The sequence below is a fragment of the Fringilla coelebs genome, assembly GCF_963513975.1.
Source record: "Fringilla coelebs genome assembly, chromosome: 8".
Taxonomy (NCBI): Eukaryota; Metazoa; Chordata; class Aves; order Passeriformes; family Fringillidae; genus Fringilla; species Fringilla coelebs.
In genome coordinates, this window is record NC_140066.1 from 20,924,070 (window position 1) to 20,946,077 (window position 22,008).

The following is a 22,008-nucleotide window of genomic DNA, read 5'->3' on the forward strand; positions in this document are numbered from 1 at the left end:
CTTACTGTAGCCCACATACAAAATGCAGTCAGGTGATCTTCTGGAGCAACACAGTTAGACATCAGAAAAGCACAGCATAGCAAGATGAAATTATCTAGCTGCTATTCTCAGAAAAGCTGTTTATAACATAACTTCAGCATCTAGAGCAGCTGCTATAGATGGACTCACTGCAGATGATTTTCCTGTCACAGAAACTGTATTTTTTCTATATGCAGGCTTTATGGCCACAGCACAATGCCAAGAGATTCAAGCACTGTACATCTTTCCTCTACCTCTCCCACTCTTCTTCAAAGTGCATAATCAATGATATGTTGGCCCAGTTTCCAGAATCATGTCAGGATTCATTCACACTAAAGCAGTCTGTCATTTCCATAAGACAGGAACAACAAAAAGATGCTTGCTATTACAGCTTTGAGGGTATACATTATTTATTTTGATATATTTAAATTATTAATTAGGATAATTCCATTCTTGCAACAGAGTCTCTGCCCTTTAGAGGAAATGAGCTACATCCAGTAGGACTTCAGCAGAATACTGCATGCACTCAAATGTGCACAGTGCCACTCAGTTCCTTTCCATGGGACACTTTAGCATCATCTTTGCATCCCTTCACAGCAATAATGACATCACAAGTAACACAAACACTAGGTCAAGAGAAAAAAAAATCTGAAAACAGAGATCTACTAGCCAAGATAAGGAGATACACTGTCAGCTATGGTGTGTGATTGTTTTACTGTAGAAAAGCAACACCTACAACTTATATTTTACAACTTGCATATTACAAGGGTAGCAGCAGTATTTAAATTTTTAATATTTCCCTGTATTGAGTGTGTCTGTGGTTTAACTATCCAGGAATCAATAACACAACTGGAAACACAGTCCAGAAGAAAGTACCTTGTAATGGACTACAGCATTTCAGACCTCAGCAGTTCAGGTTGTGTTTGATGGGAAAATATCAATTAATTGACAGCTAACTGCTCTAGCTGATGACTTAATGCCGAAGACTGGTGCTTCCCAGCTACTTTATCAGCAAATACTTCTGGCTTATAAAGCTCCTTTTCATGATGCAACCCACAGGCTCCCAAACTCTTATCGCCTAGTTGCCGCCGGTCCTCACAGGGAAACTGAGTCACATACTGCCTTTCGTTCTTCTAACTGCGAGATGCGACTGAAAAGAAGAGAAGCCGCTGGCACGGGCAGCAATCAGTGTTACAGATCGCCGTGCCGAGGTCACGATCGCGGTCTGTGCCGCACCGAGGGCACCGCGCACCTCCCGGGCACGCCTGGCAGCTGCTGTCCTCCGCAGAGCGCCTCCCGGGGCCTCCCGCCCGGAGGGTCCCCTTCTCCGGGAGAGGTCCCCTCCCGAACAACGACCCCCGCCTCCGCGATCCCTCCCGAGGCACCCTTTCCACCGAGCCCCGGCACCCGCAGCGGGGTCTGAGCCCGCGCCCCCACAGCAGGGACTGCGCTGCCCGAAAGCGCCGGGGATGGTGCGGGGGCGACCCGGGCTGGGGAGAGGGGCGAGCTCAGGCCTCTCGGAGCCCCTGCGGCAGAGTCCTACCTTCCCAGAGGCGGAGACCGCGGCAGCCGGGGCCGCTGACCGGGTTCCCGGGCAGGGAGACTCCCCTCGCCCCTAAACATGATGAGCGGCTTTCCCCTCCCCTCCCCTCCCGTGCCGGCTCGCCCTCCCCCGCGCCCCGCTGCCCCGCGCCGCCCGCCCGCGGCGGAGGGAGGGACGGAGAGAGGAAGGGAGCCCCCGGTGCGGCCCTGCTCCGCCTCTGCCCTGCTTTCCGGGAGCACAGCAGCCGGGGCCGGGAGCAGCGCCGGGCGGCGGAGGCGGCCCTCGCCGCGCCACGACCATGGAGCCCGACCAGCTGCGCCTTTCCGCAGCCGTGAGTGGGGCCGGGAGGGAGGGATGGAGGGGGCCCGGGAGAGGCGGGCGGGGACAGGCCCGGCGGAGGCCGCGGCCTCCATGGCGGCGCGGCCGGGACGGGCGGAGGGGCCCGGCCGTGCCCGTGTGGGGAAAGGCAGAGCCGCCCTTCCCGGGCGGCGGATGGGCAGCCGGGGCCCGTTCCTGTGCCCCACTGCGGCAGCGGGGAAGGGTCCGGCGGGCCGGGACAGCGCTGGGCCACTGCAGGATAGCGAGCAAGAAAGAACTGCTTCGGATGGCCGGTGTTCCGTTTCTCCGTGGAGCTCCACAAAGCTCTAATCCTCGATTTCGTGGTCTGCTGTTACCTACCTTTTACTCCTGCTTTTTCTTTCATAGCTGTAATAAAGGGGCAGTATCTTGCGACTGCTTTTTCTCTTTGTTCGGGCCGTTCACTCTACAGTATACGCAGGCAGTCCTTGTAATAGGTTTTACAAGGAAGAATCGGTTTGAAGCTAGTTGCTTATTCTCAAGGTTTTTTTCCCCAAGTGGGGGTGGCAAAGCTTCATAGACAACATCAAGGTGGGAAGAGCATGTTGCAATGAAACATTCTGACCTTCCACACAGCATCCTTTGTCCATCAAGGATGGCTCCTCAAGTCCTCTTATAGAGCCTGTGCTTCCTTCATACCCTTCCCAAATAGTTTGTACTAAAACAAGCGCTCGGGCCTGTTTTGAGTCACATCTGGGCTTTGAGCAGACACCGGCACCGACCTGCCTGCTGGGCAGATCAAGGGAAGGATGGGCTTATGAGGACAGTGGCAAGAATGGACCCGAGGTCAGGAGCCAGGAGTTGGGAATATTTTATAGGATTGTTTTGCCTTTTTTCTTCTTCTTGACTGTTGTTGTTCAGTTACAAGTTGTGGTCAGGAGTAGACACATTTCACCAGTGTGTGTTTGCCCCATTGGAGAGGCCTAAAGGAGGTGCCTTCTCTGGTTGCAAATCCTGCTCTAAATGCAGTGCTGGGCAGTTTGTAGTGTCCTGGATTGATGTTAAGAGTTGGTATCTTAGTTTGACATCAGCTGTGTACAGCGTTCATGCATTTACTGTGTTTTGTGTGGATTTTAGGAGCTGAGAGTTTAGTGGACTCTTTTCTGTCTCCAGTTGTTTCATCACTAAATGATCCAAGATGTTTGGATTACTTAAGTGTGAACTAAATGTACTCCAAAGCATATTTGTGCTTGTTTTAGTTTTGTGGTTTCAATTTGTTTTATTGTTTAGGAATAAAAAATTCAAAGTTGGCACAACAGCAAAATACACTGTACCATTTAAGTTAGCTATGGGTTCGGGTTTTGAGAAAACACTTGATATTTGTATTAGTAATTAACTAGAAGCATTCTGAGTCTGACAAATTGCATCAAAGCAAAGTTTATGTTGAAGGGTTTACTAAATAGTGAAAGTAGTTATTTTAAATTCTGTTGATGATTATGCATGTCCATGTCTATATCTGCTAGGTTAGGCACAAAGCTTTGGTATCTGCTGGTCTATTTAGACAGTTAAATATTAAACCTGTTTTCCTTATCTGGGATTGTAGGTGTCTGTTGGCATTGTCCTTCCAAACTGGCAAGGTTCAGTTATGGATGAGGTTCTTTGATGGATCATGAAATGAAGTAGGTATGTTTTACCAAGAGTCAGGTCATCTTGGAATCATCCTGAGGTGTCAGGTTAGAAACCATTCAGTCCCAGTCTTGGCGAGTGTCGTCCAGCACTGCTGGAGCTGCTGCTGTCAAACCCAGCACCAATGCAGGACCTGTCTGTCTGCTGTTGCCTCAACAGAGGAGTGATCCGCAAGTGTCAGGACATCAGTCATAGGCTGTGTTCTTTTTCACTCTGAATTTTTATCTGTGAGGTATTACAGTGATTCAGAAGAATGTCTGAAGCTGTGAAGAGCTTTCCTGTTGGAAAAGCAGCCTAGTCCTTAGCCATACCTGCCCTTATACTCACAGTCAGCTTTACAAAAGGCAGTCATCAGCTTCTGAGGGCCCTACAGTATGACTCTGTTTGAGTAGCTTTTCTTGCATCTTTTTTTCTTTTATTTGAATCATTCCTGGAATCACTTGAGAGCTGATTAGTGAGGATGTCTGTTTCTTTCCTGGGGTACATCATCCAAGGGCAAGTGCTTTGTGAGACTCTCCTTTTATTTGAGATTTCTCTCCTGTTTAGTTCTTCATCTGTCTAGGCCTTTCATGCTCATGGTGTTGGCTGAGACTTCCCAGACTTTGAGTATGAAGGAAGCTCTTGACGTTCATTTGGGAAGCATTACTAATGCCATTTAAAATATTCCCAGATTAGCATGACATTTTTTAAATTTAGAGGCCAAGTATAAATATATTTGCTGCATACCTATTGAGCATTCAGATTTTTCTAAAGACCATATAAGCTTCATTAACAAAAGTAGTGACAGGCTGGCTACTGGAACCAACTAGGTATGAGACTACATTGTTGCTGCTTTTTTGCAAGTGCATAAGGGTGGTTTACAGCAGACATCTGTTGCAGTTGTTTATTTGGTTTGGGGTTTTGTTTGGGGGGGTTGTTTGCTTTTTTGGTTTGTTTCTGTTTTGTTTGGTAATGGACAATTTTTGTGTCTCATGGGAAATAGGAAATAGTTCAGAGAAAGTTCAGATTTGCTTTTTTTGAAATATATATGTGTAGGTGAGTTAGGTGTTCTTCAGAAGCATCCAGAAGAGTGGGAGGAACATTACAGTATTTGTTCATTACTAATAATAACAGAGGATTTTTAAAAATCTTAAAAAGAGTCCTTCACTGTCAGTTTGAGAAGACAGTGTTTTACATACTGTGCAATACAAAGCAGTTGTTGGTGTCAGTAGAGGATACAGCTGACTCTTCAGCATGGCATTTCTGTGAGGCATTTACATCAAGAGAAGGCACCTCATCAAAATCATCCTGCAGAGTTGTGGGGTTTTTTTTTTCAGATTTTGTTTTTCTCAGCTTTTTGGCTGAGGAGGAATATAACTGTAGGTAATGTAAGAATCAGCTGAATCAAGCGTGCTTGTTTTCAAACCCATTGTCTTATCCACAGTCTCACTTACCAGGACACTTTGGTAGTGTGTGCGGAACCTTCCCACATGCAGCTGTATCAATAACCATCCCTCTTGGTTTTACCTCAGTTGTGTAAAAGCTTGTTTGGAGTTGGTGCTTGTTTACGTGGTGGCCAGCTCTGGCTGCTCTCTCCCTGTGCTGCCCCTTCAGCTTGCTGGTGTAGATTGTGGGGGCTCAGGATGAACTGTAAGGATACTTAATCTTTTTTTGCATAGGTTCCTTTGTAACTTGGGTGCGTTGTTTGATCTGGTTCACATGTACTTTCACAACTGTAACTGAGGCCTGGAAGGAAGGTACCAAGAATAGTGAGGGAAAGGAGATGGGATCTACTTAAGCCATTGCATTTCCTGAAGGAATTAAACATGGAACTGTGCCTTGAAAAATGGATGTGATACATCTGGGCTTGGTCATTTGAAGGCATTATGATATGGATATTTTGGTTTTCTTATATGCATTAATTTAACATTGTAGTCCCAAAGTGTGTGGAACAGAAGGTTTTATTTTCTGGTAGGAATGTTGTACTGATAAGGTGATACACTTTTGCAGGCATATTGTTGTTTTGTATTTTAGTTATTGTTTCAATCAGATTTACAGCTACCAGTGTAAGATCTAATGATCTAAAATGCTGCATGACAGCCCAAGAAAAGTTTATGCCCATTTTCCTTCATTTATAATGTGGACATATCATTTGCTGTCTTCCATCCCCCTGAAAGACTAGCTCCTGGGGAAGATATTCATGTTTGTCTTACATGAGGAACGTTGTTTAGAAAATAAAAACCCAAGGTATTTATCATACTTCTGGTTTGCTGCATCTGTGTGAAGATTAAATATGAGGACATATGAATATAAATTATCTGTAAAGTGATCTGTTTTTCAAAGTGATCTTTCTTGGCCCTTTGTTATCTGGAATATACTTTGCATTGTCTGTGGAATTTTGTTTGGCTTATACATGTGAGAATGTGCACTAGTTCACTTGCTCTCTGTCTTTTTGTCTTTTATTTATGCATGATGGACAGTACTGATTTGTAATTATGCCATATCCATATTGCATTAGCAGATATATTGACTGGTCTATTATTTTCAGGCACATGGCCATGGAGGCTATGATTCTGATTTTAGTGATGAAGAGAGTGGAGAGAAGTCTCTGCAAAAGACTAAAAGGTAATGTAGTACAGAATTAACACTTTGCGTCATGTATTTTGTACAAATGGCCTCTTAGTGTGCATAGAAGATGATGCTGTTGAATGTAAGCTCTGGTGTTGAAATGGTTTTTGAAAAAATCGATCTCTTTGATTTCTGCATCTCCTCATCTCAAGCTTGCCAAAACTTGTCATCTCCAGGGGCAGCTGATTAAGAGCTGTTCTGCCATCTCCATCTGGTGTATATTTGCCCCTCAGTTCTTGGAGCACAGTGTTTTGCTTTTCCAAGCATTAGTATCCACTGCTGGGTTTTGGCAGCACTGTTCACACCACTGTGATCCATCAGGACAAATGGAACTGCCAGGAGAGCGAGGCAAAAAAGGCCAAGTGGTAGCAGGCTTTGTAGATATAAAACACATGGAGATATAAAGCAAAGAGCTTTATTATTTAATTTGTGAAGAGACCTGGGAATTGGTAAATTGTGTTGTGATCAATCCTTGAAACGCACCTAAATATCTCTTACTTGAGATGACCTTGGCCAATACTTTCAGTGATTTGCACAGTTAGTGACCTGGAGGAATTTTGTAATCTGATCTGACTGTATTGTAAAGATTTTTATTTGTTTATGTATTTATTTTGCTTTTATACTGGACTTCCTTGACACTTTCTGCATGATACTGAATATTTGGCCTACACTTTGCTTATACTTTTCTTACTTTTTCCTGTCTCTCCCTTGCTCTTTTATTGGACTTTATTTAAGAAGACTTTCTGGAAACTGTCCTAGGACTCTTGCATATTTTTCCTTTGTAGAAGAATTGAAAGAGTGGATTTTTTAGTGTCTGATTTCATTCTGGGGAAAAAAAATAATGTTTTAGTCTTTGGAAAAATAGCATGCATTGTGCCATTTAATTTATTTTATAAATATAGCTATTCTCCATTAAAATAGTGACTAGTTTTGTTCAGGTTTCATTTTCTTTAGATGCCATTGCACATTCTACCATTCCACTTTCTAGGTGGAATATCAAGTAACCATCAGGAGCCTTTCAAAAATACCATCCTTAACCTGTTCTCGCACACAACTGCTGATTCCCAGTAGGGCTTTTACATGGGTTCCTTTGCTTGCTCTAAAATTGTATTTATTTTCACTTTAAGGAAAACAGTAGTCTTAAATTCTCTCCAAATTGCTGTTTTATAGATCCTTCTTATGGGAATTTTGTGCTTACAGATCCTTTTGAGTAAATGATACCTTAAGTTTCTATATTCCATAGCTAAAAACAAATTCCCTGGCTTGCTTTCTTCAGGTTTCTGATTACTATGCTTTCTGCCCACTGATAATTATGGGAAAAAATATTTTCTTCACCTCAGTTTATGAATGAAATTAACTAAATATACCTTTTACCAGCTAAAATATTAAACTTTTTATTACTTTGTTGAACTCTAAAGGTAATTTTAGCTGCCTACCGACAAGTATGGTTCATTACGTGGTAATTGACTTTTAAATTTGTAATTCTTGTGATTGCACTACAAGGGACAGGGCTGTTTAATGAGGTGTTGAGACATCGGCATGAAAGGATGGAATAGGGTTACTGCCAGTCACTCTCTCTCAGTGAATGCACTGTCCTTCCTGTTCCTGCTTTCCTGTGTAACTGAGATTTGTAAAGGACTTTAAATGTCAGAGTGAAACCAAGCCATCTTCCAGGTTTTAGCATTGTGGTTCTATAGTGATAATATTAATAAAACAACTATTACAAATTGCTGTTTTAAGCAATTGCCTTTAAATGCCAGCTGGAAGCAAATGCCTTTCTGATTTTGTTCTGCAAGTGAGGTAAAGTCCAAGCTGATGTTGGTTCTGAAGTTTCATTTTATTCTTGTAGAAGATAGCAATATAACAATTTTTGTTACTCAAGATAGTGCAAGGTTTAGCACATGGAAATTTTATTGCTTATGACAAGTTCTTGACTAACTTTTCTTCTTTTTCCCACCTTTAGAGTACAGGAAGATGCCCTTCTAATAAAGCCATTCCAAAAAGCTAAACAAGGCAGTGTGGTTCACAGACAATTTGCAGCTGAAGAATGTGATAGGTATCTTCTATATATTGCTTTTGTGAAACATTTTCCTCTAAATGGAAAGATAGTTTTCATTGGAACATGTTTGTTATTAACAGGGAAGAAGCAAGAAAAAGAAGATTTCACTTGATATCAATGGATGCTGTATCCTTCTGTTTCATTTTTCAAGTTTGAAGATGGGGCACAGGTTAGCCATTATGGTAAAATACTGGGATTTCTCAGTTATCACAGTCAGTGACAGTGCAGCACCAGCTAATGAGTCATTCTTCAGAGGAGCTTCTTTTTGCTGTTGAGATAAAAGTGAATTGAAAATCTTTTAAGAAGCCATATATAAAGTTTTTATTTGTGAAGACATTTATTTTCTGAATAAGTAATTACATATTTTGCTCAAATTGTGGTACAAAATGTGTTTCAAATTATGTTTCTGTTTTGGTCTCGCACTGAGGCCAAAGTGTTCGAAGAAGCATTACATATTTTTCCATGATTTTCATTTCCAAACTAAAGCATACAACTCTTTTTTGTATGTCAGTGGTAAAAATGTAACAAATTATTCCATTTTAGTAGCCAGATTGTTTTTATAATAGAAAAGTACAAACCTGTTTTAAACCAAAACTGCAGTACAAAGAGGCTATTGTCTAAATCACAGCTGAAAAAATGAACCAAGTTTCTGTGTATAAGCATACAGAGCATCTTTGATAAAGGAAGACAGTTTTATAAATGAAGAATGAGGTTTTAAAGATGAAATTGCCTAGAATTCCTGTATTTGAAAATTAGCTCCTATGAGAGGTTATTAAGTAAAAGTTCCTAATTAACTCCATTCTTTTTTGTTTTTTGGAAATTACTGAACTGTTTGTGAGGAGAAAAGTCTTTCTCTTAAATATATAAAAATATTTTGGTTGGATTTTTTTTAAATTTTAAACTGTGATAAAAGGAAATAATTTCTGAAGCAATCCTTAATTGCTTTATTCAGTATGAAAGACATAAGAAGTTTGTGCATGACTACATTTTATACTATGGCGGCAAAATAGAGGATTTCCGAAGATCTGGGTGAGAACCGTTAGCAACCTTTCCCCTCCTGACCTCAAAGCTCCCTGCTTTGTAAAGCTGTTAAATATATATTATAGCTTTGGGGGCAGAGGTGGATGTAGCTGTGTATCAAATCACTAATTATTTTGGTCACAAATGGTAACTACAGCAGTTGAAAATAGCCAAACACAAAACTGTCTTGTTTCATTTTGTTTTCATATTTTTAGGTAAGAACTTACCATGAGCTGAATTATTCTTGTTTTGTTATGTAAAAGGTAGGATGACAGGTGATCATTAATGAAGGGTACATTGAGAAATAGCTGTCAGAATCTTCAAAATAACAGTCTGAAATACTTCTGAATGTGCAGAATTGCTATCCATTGTCCAGAATAATAACTTCTTTAGAGCTATCTATAACTGCCTTTTAACATCGCTGTCCTCAATAAAGTGTTTTCAGACAGGATCAAGTCATCCACAATTTCAGTGGCCATTTTCAACTGTGAGTTTTTTAATTTGGGAACAGGTATGCCAGGAAATAAATTTTTGATGGTTTTATTTCATAGAAATGTATTCCTTTATGCTGTGAGGTAGAGATTAGAACTGTAAAATATTGATGCTTACCAAATTATTATTTGATGTCTTTTCATTTTAATGTTACATTGTACTAAAAAAAGGTGTGTCCTTTTATAGAGCCAATGACAAGACGGATCTTGATGTTATTAGAGAAAACCATAGATTCCTGTGGAATGAAGAAGATGAAGCAGACATGAATTGGTACCTGAAACTATTTTAGGATATGTTATTTTTAGATCAGTTGTACTAAATTTGTAATTTCCCTTACTAATTAAGAATTACTGTGCATACTTGATCATTCTTTGATGCATTTGAAAATGAAAGACCATTAGAACGTCTTTCATATTGTAATATGGCTCAAATGCCAACATGAATTGATGACAGAAAGAACTAATAAATAATAGCGATTCTCTGAGATCCAAATGACTGTTCAAAAACTCTGAAGAAAGCAGAGTTTGAAAAAATACACTTTAGTATGTAACGTGGATTTATTTTATATTTATTTTTCCAGTTTTATTGAAATTACTCCTTAGTTTAATGACTATGCATCTGTCGTATTTCTAGGTCTACAACTTGTGTTCTTTCAATGAAACAACATGTATTTGTCTTGCTAATGTCATTACAATGTAAAGTGAATTATGTTGTTTTCTATATTTAATAAAAAATATTTTTTGTTTTAGGGAGAAGAGACTTGCAAAGAAGTATTATGACAAATTGTTCAAAGAATACTGTATAGCAGACCTCAGCAGATACAAAGAGAATAAGGTATCTTTCCTTAGTGTAATCATCTTGGGTTTTGAAGTATAGCCTTTTGAAAAAAATTGCCTTATGATTGTGGATATGTTGTAAAACCAGAATGTTAGTACCCCTTCCATAGAAAGGGAGCTGTGAGAATTTGTCAAGTTCCTTACAAGCAGCATTTTGAATCCAAGTATTGTCACTGCCTCAAAAATGTGCTTCTGTGGGAATAGGAACATTTCTGTCAGATGATGTTTTATGAAGAGGTACATTGTGTGTGAAAGGCAGAAAATGCAAAGGGGTTAAAGAAAGAAGGCTGGAGTGGTTGTTTGTAGAGGAGCAGTAGATGAAGCCTAAAAACCATAGAATGTTACTGTTCATAAAAAAGTCTAAAAAGAGTTTTGTACTTGAATGCTGGCAGAAACAATTTTGGAAAAGTCTATTCTAAAGCAGCATCTTTTGCTGGTTGTTCTTTTCTGTTTGTGGAAACAGGATTTGTATGTGCCTTGTAAATAAATAGAATTTCTTAAGAGCAACAGCCCAATTCCAGCACCAGGTTTTCTTCTTAACTGGAACAGCCTTTGTTTTTTCCAAGTTTTTGGCTGACTAACTTCTTAGTCAGAGAGTATACATGAATTTTCTATTGTGTTTTTCCAAAGACTGGTGCTGAACTCAGATGTGTCTTGGTGTTTCTAGCACACAGTAACCCAGTCTGTACAGTTCTTTTCAACTATATTATAGTATTGAAAATTACATTCTCTGGTAAATATTTACAAGGACTTGCCTTAGCTCTATTAAGAAGATGATGACAGGTTGTCTAAAGACAATTGGGACAGTAAAATGCAAAAATTAAAATCAACAAAAGTTAAAATGCTGAAGATACCTTCCCTTCCCTTTTGACGAAATTTGATTTTATTTTCCTGTAGATATTTCCTATCTCTCAGTGTCCGCTCCACCCCCCATCCCCAGAGCTGATTTCCCTTGAGCATGCTTACAGATTTTGTTTCTCTCACTACTGTGCCAAGTTTCCATATGTTTGCTGTCTTTTGTGGGAAACTCTTCTGCCCCAGATTTTTTTTTTTTTGGTGTGTGTGTGTTTTCTTGTGTTGTGTGAACAGTGTTTCCCTGTCAGACTTCAAATGTGTCTATGCTAACTTTGAGGTCACTCTCTGTTCCCATTTATGCTCCTAAGTCATTACCTCTGTTTTTGGAATTGCCGTGTCAGCATAAGTGCTGTGTCATGCAATTTGTAAAATATATATGCTTTCTTTTCTCAAATTTGTTCTGATCATATGAAAGTCCTTTCTTAGAAATTCTTAGAAAAACAGAAAAAAGTATGAGATTTTTCTCAGTGACTGATTTATCCATACCCATGTTTGGTACAGAAGGATTTCAAAGCAGGCTTTTTTCTTGGAAGTCTTAAGTAAGCTGCTCATCCCATTCGCACCGATGGAACACAGTCTGTGCTTTCAGATTTTTCCTGCCTTAATTTTTTTTTTTTCCTGCATCTCCAGAAACTGGAAGCTGGATATCTTTAGCCTCCTGTGCCTTTTGCTTTGCAGTGCTAGTGCTATGAGAAGTGCAGGGTAGATAAAAGCTCACTGAGTCGGCCTTTTGCCTGATAGTTGTTGATGCTTCATCTTGATATAAGAAATTCTTTTATCGTGAGAACATTCAGTCGCTGGAACAACCTCCCCAGTGGCACAGTGGGATCCCCTTTGCTGGAGGTTTTTCAGATGCAATTTCCCAGGGTGATAGATAATCTCATCTGGGCTCCCTTCCCCATGGAAGGTTAAAGCTGGTGGTCTGTTGAGGTGCCTTCTAACCTGAGCTGTTCTTTGATTCTATGATTCTATATCGTGCTACTTGGTGTAAAAGCAAAAGTTGGAGGTCAGTTTTCTGTGATGTTTTAAGTACACATATTGCACAGATTGAGACTCGCACATATGTGCTCATCTGTCTTTTCACAGCTGTAATTGTTCTGCTCCTCGCCAAACTCTTCTAGTCAGACGTTTTTTCTAAAGATGTCTGCATAGAGATTGTAGCTCAGATCTCTTCAGGAGCTTTTCTTCTGAAGTAAACCACTGTTTTACAAAGGACTGGATAAAGGTTGGGACTGGTTTCATGGGAGCATCTCCTTTGAGAATCTAAAAAATAAGCAGAAGCACCTACTCAAAGACAGAAGCTCAGAAGAAAACAGTAATAAGCCCCAAGACATATGAACCCCTGAGGCCACAGGCACGTTCAGTTGCTGGTACAGTTTTACTCATTTGCACACACATATGTGGCAGGGACTCCCCTGCTCTCATCCCTAGAGATTCACAGGTGCTCTCACAGCCGGAGCTGGAGACCCACTCACCCTTCTTGCTCCCAGGCTGCTTTACCTGCTGATGACTAGTCTGGCTTGGTCTTCACTGGTGTTTGCTTTTAATCAGAAATGCCAATGTGAACCTCTGGTGTGAGGCTACATAGAGACAGTGGAAGAGTGTTCTGACAGCTCTTGCTTGTGCTGGGTCTGTTACTCCTGACATTCTCCCTAGGTAAGAATTTTCTAGGTCAAGGTTGTCTTTGAACCTTCAGTGCATCTTGTCTGCAAACTTTGAGGCTGATAAATGACCATCTGTATTGTCAGATAGTTTAGTTCTATTGTCAGCTTTGCAGTGCTGCACAGGAGGGTGCTCTGCATTTAAGTTTTACTTTGATATGCACTGGACTGGAAATGTTCCCTTTGTTGTCTTATTTTCCTAGAGAATTTCTTATTTGCTGTCTCTGTACTTTTTTTTGTAGCTTAACAGATTGGAAGTGTGTCCTATTTGCTAAGAAATGAAATCTGTTTTGACACCTGGTCATTAAATAAAATACATTTTATTCTTTTGTTTTCATTTCCAAATTTCTAGGCCAGCTTGTCTTCTACTTGGAAATGTTAATATGTTTGCTTTTGTAATTGTTTTTCAGCATGGAGGACTTCCTGTAAAAATAAAAATATTTAATGTATTTTTATTAAAAAAATACTATTCTGGCAAACAGAGGCAGAGAGATATTTTTAATTAAAAGAGAAAAAATTAAATTTTCATGACCAAAATTAAAAGGATGAGCCACATGAAGGACATCAATCAGCTGAAATTAGTCTTTACAGTGCTTAATATGTTGACTATTCACAATTCAGTTTTGCTTCTTATCTTAACAGTTTGGATTTAGATGGCGACATGAGAAAGAAGTAATTTCAGGAAAAGGTAATGCTGTCTTTCATTTTGTGTTACATTTCTTCTTGATGCTCCTCTTACTGCATTTGGACATAATTTTGTTAGATAGTATTTGATGACACTGGTAAGTTTATCAGATAATAATGTACAGTAAATTGACTTGTCTTCCAGCTTTCCTGTTTTATGCTACATAGGTTTAGATTGCACACTGATCTGCACATACTACAATTAAAAGAGCCTATAGTTTATTTTCACAAGGTCACTTTTGTAATGAGCACCATCTTAACATGTTTGATAATGTAGAGTTTTGTGGGTGGGCTTTTTGGCTGCTTTTCTCCAGCAGTTCTGCTACCTCATTAGCCTTTGATAACTGTAATTGAAGTCGCTCAGTAGTTTTCTTCAGGAAGTAATTTATTGTTTAACAGTTTCTCCAGTGTTCTTCTGCAAAATGTGAACTTCTTAATTAAAGTTTCTTGTGTGAGACCTGTTTTAGGCTAAACTAGTTTTGAAAGCTTCAGTGGGAATGATTACATGAGTCCCAATCCTGCCTCTATATCAATACCTTAATTCTGGGTGAGAGGTCTCACCAGTGTGTTGCTGGGACTTTGCACAGTGGCCCTTGTTCCGTGGCTGACATGCTTGGGCTTTTTCAACGTGCTGAACAAGCTAGGAAGTGAGATGAATGAGGTATTTCTGTTCCTGGGGTGGATTCTCATACACATGTGGGTTTCAGAAGTCATGGATGCACATGCCAGAATATTGAATGGAGTTCACTCAGTTACAGTTCTTCAAACAGCTGTATTCTGTAAACACCTGTGTTGTAATATATTTCAAAAAGTTAGAAATGCATTTATGATTTTTAAAAGAATTAGTATTTCAGAGTAGAAAGAATGAACATTAATGGTGGGGACTTTTCAACTGTAAATATTAAAGCCTCTAAAGGTAGTTGTAGTCATATGTTGCATTCACTACACATTATATTAATGGATAGTTACATTTGATAAAATTACATGCTTTATTAAATACTTTAACAAGATAATTAAAATTAAATGAGAAGTAAATTATTTTTGTGTCTTCGTGGGGGAAAAATTATACCTTTGTACGTTTAATATGTGGTGCTTCATATTTTAAAATGTGGGAAAAAGTGCAGAATTATATATTCCAAGCTTTTAAATGGAATCCTAATGAAAAGCGAGCAATGGGAATAGGAGTGGGTAAATGCTCTCTTTCACCACAGGGGGGCGCGAGAAGCCAACCCTCTCGCGGGTGTCGGACGCGCTCTCCACGTGCAGCTCCAAGCAATCCTTTAAAAAAACACCCGTGGGTCTTTTATGCTATTTTACAATATAAATCAGCCGTATAAATAGCTTAATTAAATGTAATAACACATCTACACCTACCTGTCTGATAATTAGCATTAGCATTAGTCTTGTATTGTGCCTATTGTATGTCCTGCTGTAGCTGTGTCAGTGGTGATGTACAGTGGGGATGAGAACCGCTGCTGGCGAACTTTCACTAAGGTTTGGGGGTGGCAACAAGGGCATGCAGGAATGGAGTACTCACATTTGGTTTCTTTGCATTTGGTGCCTATCTTTGCATGGGTACAAAGAAGAAGGGCTAGGATAAGTGAAAGAAGACGTGACACTTGTATTACTAATTGTAAATGCCAAATTTCTTTGGCATCTTTCAGTCTTTGCCATAAGCTTTGGAAGGAGATCATATCGGAGATTGCTATGACACAGGGTATGATAGCCATACCTTACATAGGGTTCAACATACTTAATGTATATTATTAATTTGAAACTTGCTTTTTTAATGAGAGTTTTTGGCTTTTTTTTACTTCAAATGTTTGCGTTGCAAGTGGTGTTTCATTACAGAACTGAAGTATCTGAGGTCACTGCCAATCCATTAGTTAGCTGCTTAAGCAGAATTTTCTGAGGTTAATCGTTCACCAACAGTCCTGCTTGTGAGCCTATTAATACACATCCTTTCTGCTGCTCTGCATACAAATCAGTCTTCTGCAAAAGGAACGCATTTATCTTTATTACTCCGATATTGGGACTTCAGTGGTGCAAACAAAATTGATTCTGTGCAGATCTGTTTTAAAATCAGTGTTGCTTTCACATAATGAACCAAAGGAAGCTTTTAAAGCTGACATAGCATTTCTAACAAAGTTGAATTTCCTTTTCTTAAAGGAGAGGTATTTATGGATATTCACTAGAATACAAATTGTATGTCCAGTATGTCAGGTACACTAGTTACATAAAAAGCATGTGGGCATCTTGTACAAACATGATACTTTGAATAGTTTGATGTCTTTAAAGATGCATGTTTGAATCACAACTTCTGATCCATCATCCTCTGCTAAGTAAGTAATCATTTGGGGTATAGGATGTATCCTGGTGAACATCCTGGTTCATTTTTTCAGAGTTCATACTAGGCTTATTATTTCATTATTTCATGTACACCTTCATCCATACATTTCAAAACACAGTTATGTTTTTTTCCTTTGCAAATAGGCAATGATTGCTTTGTTGTTCCCTGTTATTATTTCCTTAATCTAGATGTTATTTTTAGATTTGTGGGGATTTTTTATTTGAAAGAAATGGAAAATGAAAAGCAAGAACTGTGCAGAACTGGAAATAACAGCCCCATATGTTTAATGTTAATCATTGAACCACAGTTTACTGGTTTTGACTCTGTACAGGTCAGTTTTCCTGTGGAAATAAACACTGTGATGAGAATGAAGGCCTGAAGAGCTGGGAGGTGAATTTTGGTTACGTTGAACATGGTGAAAAGAGGAATGCACTTGTAAAATTGAGTAAGTCAGCCCTTCTAGAAGATGTACACTTAAAAGAAGACAAGTATCTTGTACTTTGAATGGTATTGAGTGAGACCCAGTGATAATAATATGAGTTCATGATAATGGCAGAATAGGAGATATTTTTGTTGAATTAGTTACAGGTGGTAGTATGGGGCTCTTGATTTAGAGAGAACAGCTGTTATCATTATATATGACAAAGTTGTTACAGAAGAACTTTATTCTGTATAATTAGCATGTCACAAAATTAGAATAATTGGTTATAAGCTGTTTCATATAGAAGCATTTCTAGTTTTAACAGACAATACTGCATTGCAAGGAGAATTTCAGCATTGTCATTGCACATTCAGTTACTTGGCTTGGAACTCCTTAGGGCTTTGGACCAGACAACTTCTTACACATGTTCAACTCTACTGATTTTATTTTAAATATTTGAGTTTTCTTCTAAAAAAGAACTTCTAAAAGTTCAATCTTTAAACAATTTTCCATCCTTACATCTTGACTGTGATTTTCTAATTCAGAATTGTCTACATGATGATCCATTTATCAGATAATTAAACTTAGTACAGTTTATACAGTTACTTTGTGTAAAATGAGTGAGTAGTGGGGCTTTTTCCTTTTGTGCATAAGACACTCCATGTGGGAGCGCTTGGTCTCTGACAAAGCTCTAAGAAACTTACATGTCTTAAGTATAAGTGCAGAAGAATTGGATCTGTCCACAAGGATCCATAAATGGGATGTCTGTACTTGAGAAGCACTGATAGTTCTTTAATAAAGAGCTGCCAGCGCTAAACTTGTGATTGGCCTTCTCATTTAGTAAAATCTGGGTTTGTGCTGGAGACTTTCATCATGTATTTTTTTCAATTCTGACTGCAGTTACATTGTACCTAGGGTTTTGAAGGAAAAGCTACTGATGTTGAAAGATGTAGTTTTGTAGTTTTGTTAATTATGCTTATCAGATTTTTGGCTGCAATGTTCTCATTTTCTCTTTTTCAGGACTATGTCCAGAATGTTCCCACAAACTAAACTTCCATCACCGGTAATGAAATATTTTGAAAATAATGGGGGCTGAATTATTGATAAGTTACAATTATGATGTACAGCACACAGGGACAAAACTTCAGTGAGATGATTAGGAACTTCATTTATCCTGAAGTAGCATAAGTATTCTGGAGTTCTTCCAAAGCCACTGACTTGTCACTGTTGAGGGTTAAGATACTCTCCCAATTCTTCAGACTGGAAGAATTCCATCCCTCCCATCACAGAAGTTTCATTTGCTTAATTTCAGCCCAGTGATTCTTGTTCTTCTGTTTCTAATAGCACTTTTTTTTTAAACTGAATCAGTTTTTTTCTGTTTAACTACTGATAGGTGTCTGAAAAAATTATACATGTTTGACTGAATTAAATATTTCAGATTTACTGTTGCATAAGAAGTACATATAACAGAGGAGGTGTACATTCATCTTTTTTAAAGGAGGAAAGAAGTCAAAACATGCAAGAAAAGAGGCACAGCTGCACAGAACTCTAAGGAGCCAAAAAATAAGAAGACAAAATTGTCTCGTTCAGCAAAAAAGAAGTCCAAAAAAAAGACCCATAAAGGTAAATTTAAACTTTCAAACTTCAGGTGTTAAAATACTCAGAAGGTTAATTGAGCCTTGGTTTTGCTGCAGATGCATAGATAGAGATATATAATTATGTATAAATACTTTTAGTTACACATACAGATATGTAACTTTTTTGACTGCAACACAGGTAGCCAAAAAGGTAAATTTCTTAGCTAGAATTTCCTAGATGCAGAAAAATAATAAATTTCTTACATTTAACACAGAGGGGCAGCCTTTTGAAAAGTATACACTGCAAGGGAAATTTGTGCAAGCATTGGATGTTGCATACTAGAAAGGCCTGTGAAGTATTTCATTCCATGAGGCTTTGGGGTTGAAAGCCTTTTGGGAATGTTAGATAACCTTTTTACACCAGAGATCTTGGGCTGACATAATTAGGCTCAAACTGATGACCTTTGCACCCGTGCAAAAAAATCCTTTTATTTCACTGTTTGCTTTCTTTCTTTGAATGTGGTGTGTGCATGCATTTATTACACTAAACATGTGCACATGTTTAGTGTAATAAATTGTGATAGAAAAATCTTTGTAAACTATATAAGATAACAGATAAATTCAAAAACAGTTTACTCTTTTTTTTCTATTTTGTTCTTTCTTTACAGATCACGTTTCTTCAGACGATTCAGATAATTCTGATAAAGGTATTTTAATATCCTTTATGGTTTTGTAAAAAGTTGTATAATATCATAGACAGTTGTCATTGATCTTAGTTTTATTAGCTGTCTGTTTTAATATTTTATATGATAAGAATGCTGTCTGAAACAAGCAGAAATATGAAGGTTTGAATGAATGACTTACATATCTTGGAGAAAAAGTGTAGGGAATTTTAAGGAGGAAATTGTTTAATCAAAAAATAAAAATGTGGGCAGATAACAGAATGGAAATAACCAGAAAAATGAGAAGTCAGGTTGTTCCAAAAAAGAGCAGAGGGTGCAAAAATAGGTACATTGTTAATAATTTTATGCTGTGTAGTACTGTGTAAAGATAGTATTTTTCTGATATAATAGCTACATTTTCCTTCAGGGAGTTATACTGATACATACTCTGCTCAAAAAAAAAAAAAAAATTAAATAAATCCTAGGTTTTAATTAATGTCTTTTCCAACTACCACCTTGTTGCATGTGGATGCATTCAGTCAGTGCTTAGTCACTGTTTGTGTCTCAGTGATTCCAGTCTCCAGTTTCTTTTTTTGTGAAACAGGCCCCATCTCCTGGTCATGCCAATTCTTGTTGCAGACTGTCTAGAAGTGACTGACTGATTTCTCTGATTTGTCTGCTCTGCTATACATTCTTAAGAATATCCTCAGCCCCTAGGCTTTTCCAGTTAGATATGGGAAGACCTGAAGCAGTTTTCTTATGATTTAGGCCATGCCCAAAGTATTTGTTTTGTCAGGAAACTTATTGGAAGATTCAGAGGTGGAGGGAGGTGGGCTTGGAGCTTCTTATATGAAATTCCTGTATACTAATATGAAATAGTTATGCAATAATCCATGTTTTCTTATAATTTCACTGATAAGTCAGAATTGATAGGAACTATCACTTAAGTAAGGTAATTGATTAATATCATAAATTGAAACTGCATTGTATATCTGGGTTTGTAATTGTTTACTTTTAGGAAGAAAAATGCTATGCTGCTGTTTTGTCAAGATCATTGTTTTGTTTGACCAAAACATTGCTTTGTGATACCTTAGAATCTTTTTGATGCTACACTAATTAACAATGCAAAATTTTCATTTTCATTTTCGCTTTATGCAAAGTGTTCTGTTTATTCTCATGGTTGCAATTAAACATTGCTTCTAGCAATGTAGCATCTAATAAAAAAGAAGATAAATTATTTTAAAATTTATTTGTCAACATTTAAAATTTTTTAACAGATTCAGATGACAGCAGTGCTGAAGATGGTCCTTCAGAAGCTTGGAAAGGTCCTCTACGAGAAGGAGATGAAAAATCACGGTTAGTTTGATGTAGTGGACTTGCAGTTACTGAAGTGTACAAGGTCCATTGAGAATTGCAAAGACAGAGTTGTCCCAAGTGTTTCAATGAGTATCCACACATAAAAGGTCATGTCAAATCTCTTTGCATGCAGTGAACCTAAAAATGTGTTTTTAAAGAGGACACATACACAACTCTTGAGGAAAACCTTTGTTAAGCCACTACCATACCACTGCTGCCTTACCCCCTCTATGCCGTTGTTATCTTAATGGCAGGCCCTAAAGGTCGACTCACACAGGGAAATGTGAAGGGTATTGGAATGTTGTGAGTAAGTCAAAATTGTCTATACCTTCTACAATTTCAATCAGAAGTTTGCTAAAAGTTTTTTATTCAAAGATTATCTCCTAGGTACAAATCCAAAGCAGAACTTTCTGACTTTGTTGTTGTTGTTGTTGTTACAGGGAAGAAGAGTTTCATGAGTATTTTCAAGATTTATTTCTCTAAAACTTGTAACTGATTTTCTTCATGAGTTGTCAAGATGGAAGTCTGGAAGTCCAGTCAATTTTCTAGAGACTCCTATCTGCCAGCATACCTTTTCTGCAGTCACTCCTATGGACCATTTGGGTGGATTTTCTTTGTAGAAGGCTTCAAATCTAAAAACTTTGTTTCTTGTTGTAGGCTGCCTACTCTTGAAACAAGAGAAATAATTTTTCAGTTCAGTGCAAAATATATATGGCACCCAAACTTAAACAAACAAGAATATAGTTTTTTAACATTACAACAAGGAAGCTCACTGCTTTTATTTGATCCCAAAATTCAGTTATTGCCAGATTTTTGTAAAGGAGCATTTTGTAAGATTGTGTGAGTAGTTTAAAGCCATACACTTTAATATATTTATATTTTTAATTTATTAAACAAGAATTAATAGCCTTAAATTTATTGGTTACTTAGGCTTTAATATTTGGGTATTAATCTCTGTAAATTTTTTCAAATATGTGTTCTACTTGAATTAAGTAAACCATATCTGAAATCTCTCCTACTCCTTTAAAAAGTTCAGTTTTTGTGACTTTCTTATAAATTTTAATTGTACAGTGATGTATCTTACAATTCCATCTGTAAAAATACGTTTAGTTGGTGAAATTTTTGATGTAAAAAATGACATGTGGCTTTCCACTGGACATGTACGTGACTTCTATATTATCTGTGGCTTCTGATCTTCTTCCCATTGATTGAACGTTAATCCTTCTTTCACGTGTAATCCTAAATATACAAATAAAGCATGTATATTGCTTGAGAAACATACTGGATTCATCTTCTTTGAGCTGCAACACATCCTTAAGCATTCATTCAGTCATGTTTCCAAAGAAATAGATTGCACATGAAAAGGTGCTATGCCAATATTTTTTCTGTCTGGTGAAAATTACTTTGAGTATGAGGGTCAGACTTTTTAAAATTTAAGTTTTCATGTTAATCTGAGGAAGTTAATGTTGTATAAAATATATTTTTGATAAGTACTTCTCACTGTAGGTGTAGAAAGTATTTTTAGTAAGTATTTGATGTGGACACTGTGACAGCAGAGTTGGTTATAGTGTATTTATGAACATTTCACATGCACTCATATGAATAAGTTGAGATCTCTATTTACAAATATTATTTACTATAATTACATTTTAAACATTTTGTACTTACATAATAAATGTACAAGGACATATTTAGGGCGTCCTTGAGTAAGAAATAAACGTATCCTTGCATGAAGGCTTCTTTAGGTAAGAAGGGGGATTTAAAGGTTAATTCTCTGTCATCTTGCAAGCTTGGCTGAGAGTCAAATCCAATCTGCAGCAATCTGCTTAAACGTGTGCAACTTGCCCCAAGGGGCTTTTGTCGACTGCGTTGCTATATTTGTTG

At 38.0% G+C, this 22,008-nt stretch overlaps 1 protein-coding gene across 2 annotated transcripts; it reads left to right on the top strand.

Moving 5' to 3' along the window:
* The first annotated feature begins 1,713 nt into the window (after window positions 1-1,713).
* Window positions 1,714-21,376, top strand: LOC311156443 (protein FRA10AC1). Of its 2 annotated transcripts, none has more exons than XM_084210361.1 (14): window positions 1,714-1,892; window positions 6,072-6,148; window positions 8,115-8,207; window positions 8,291-8,336; window positions 9,163-9,239; window positions 9,909-9,992; window positions 10,472-10,556; window positions 13,717-13,762; window positions 16,440-16,553; window positions 17,550-17,592; window positions 18,028-18,152; window positions 18,775-18,813; window positions 20,046-20,124; window positions 20,565-21,376. In XM_084210361.1, the coding sequence occupies exons 1-14, from the start codon at window positions 1,860-1,862 to the stop codon at window positions 20,605-20,607; spliced, it is 984 nt and encodes a 327-aa protein (XP_084066487.1). In that variant the 5' UTR covers window positions 1,714-1,859; the 3' UTR covers window positions 20,608-21,376. The 2 variants fall into 2 exon arrangements, with proteins under 2 accessions (XP_084066487.1, XP_084066488.1); XM_084210362.1 differs by having other exon boundaries at window positions 18,031-18,152.
* Window positions 21,377-22,008: the final 632 nt, after the last annotated feature.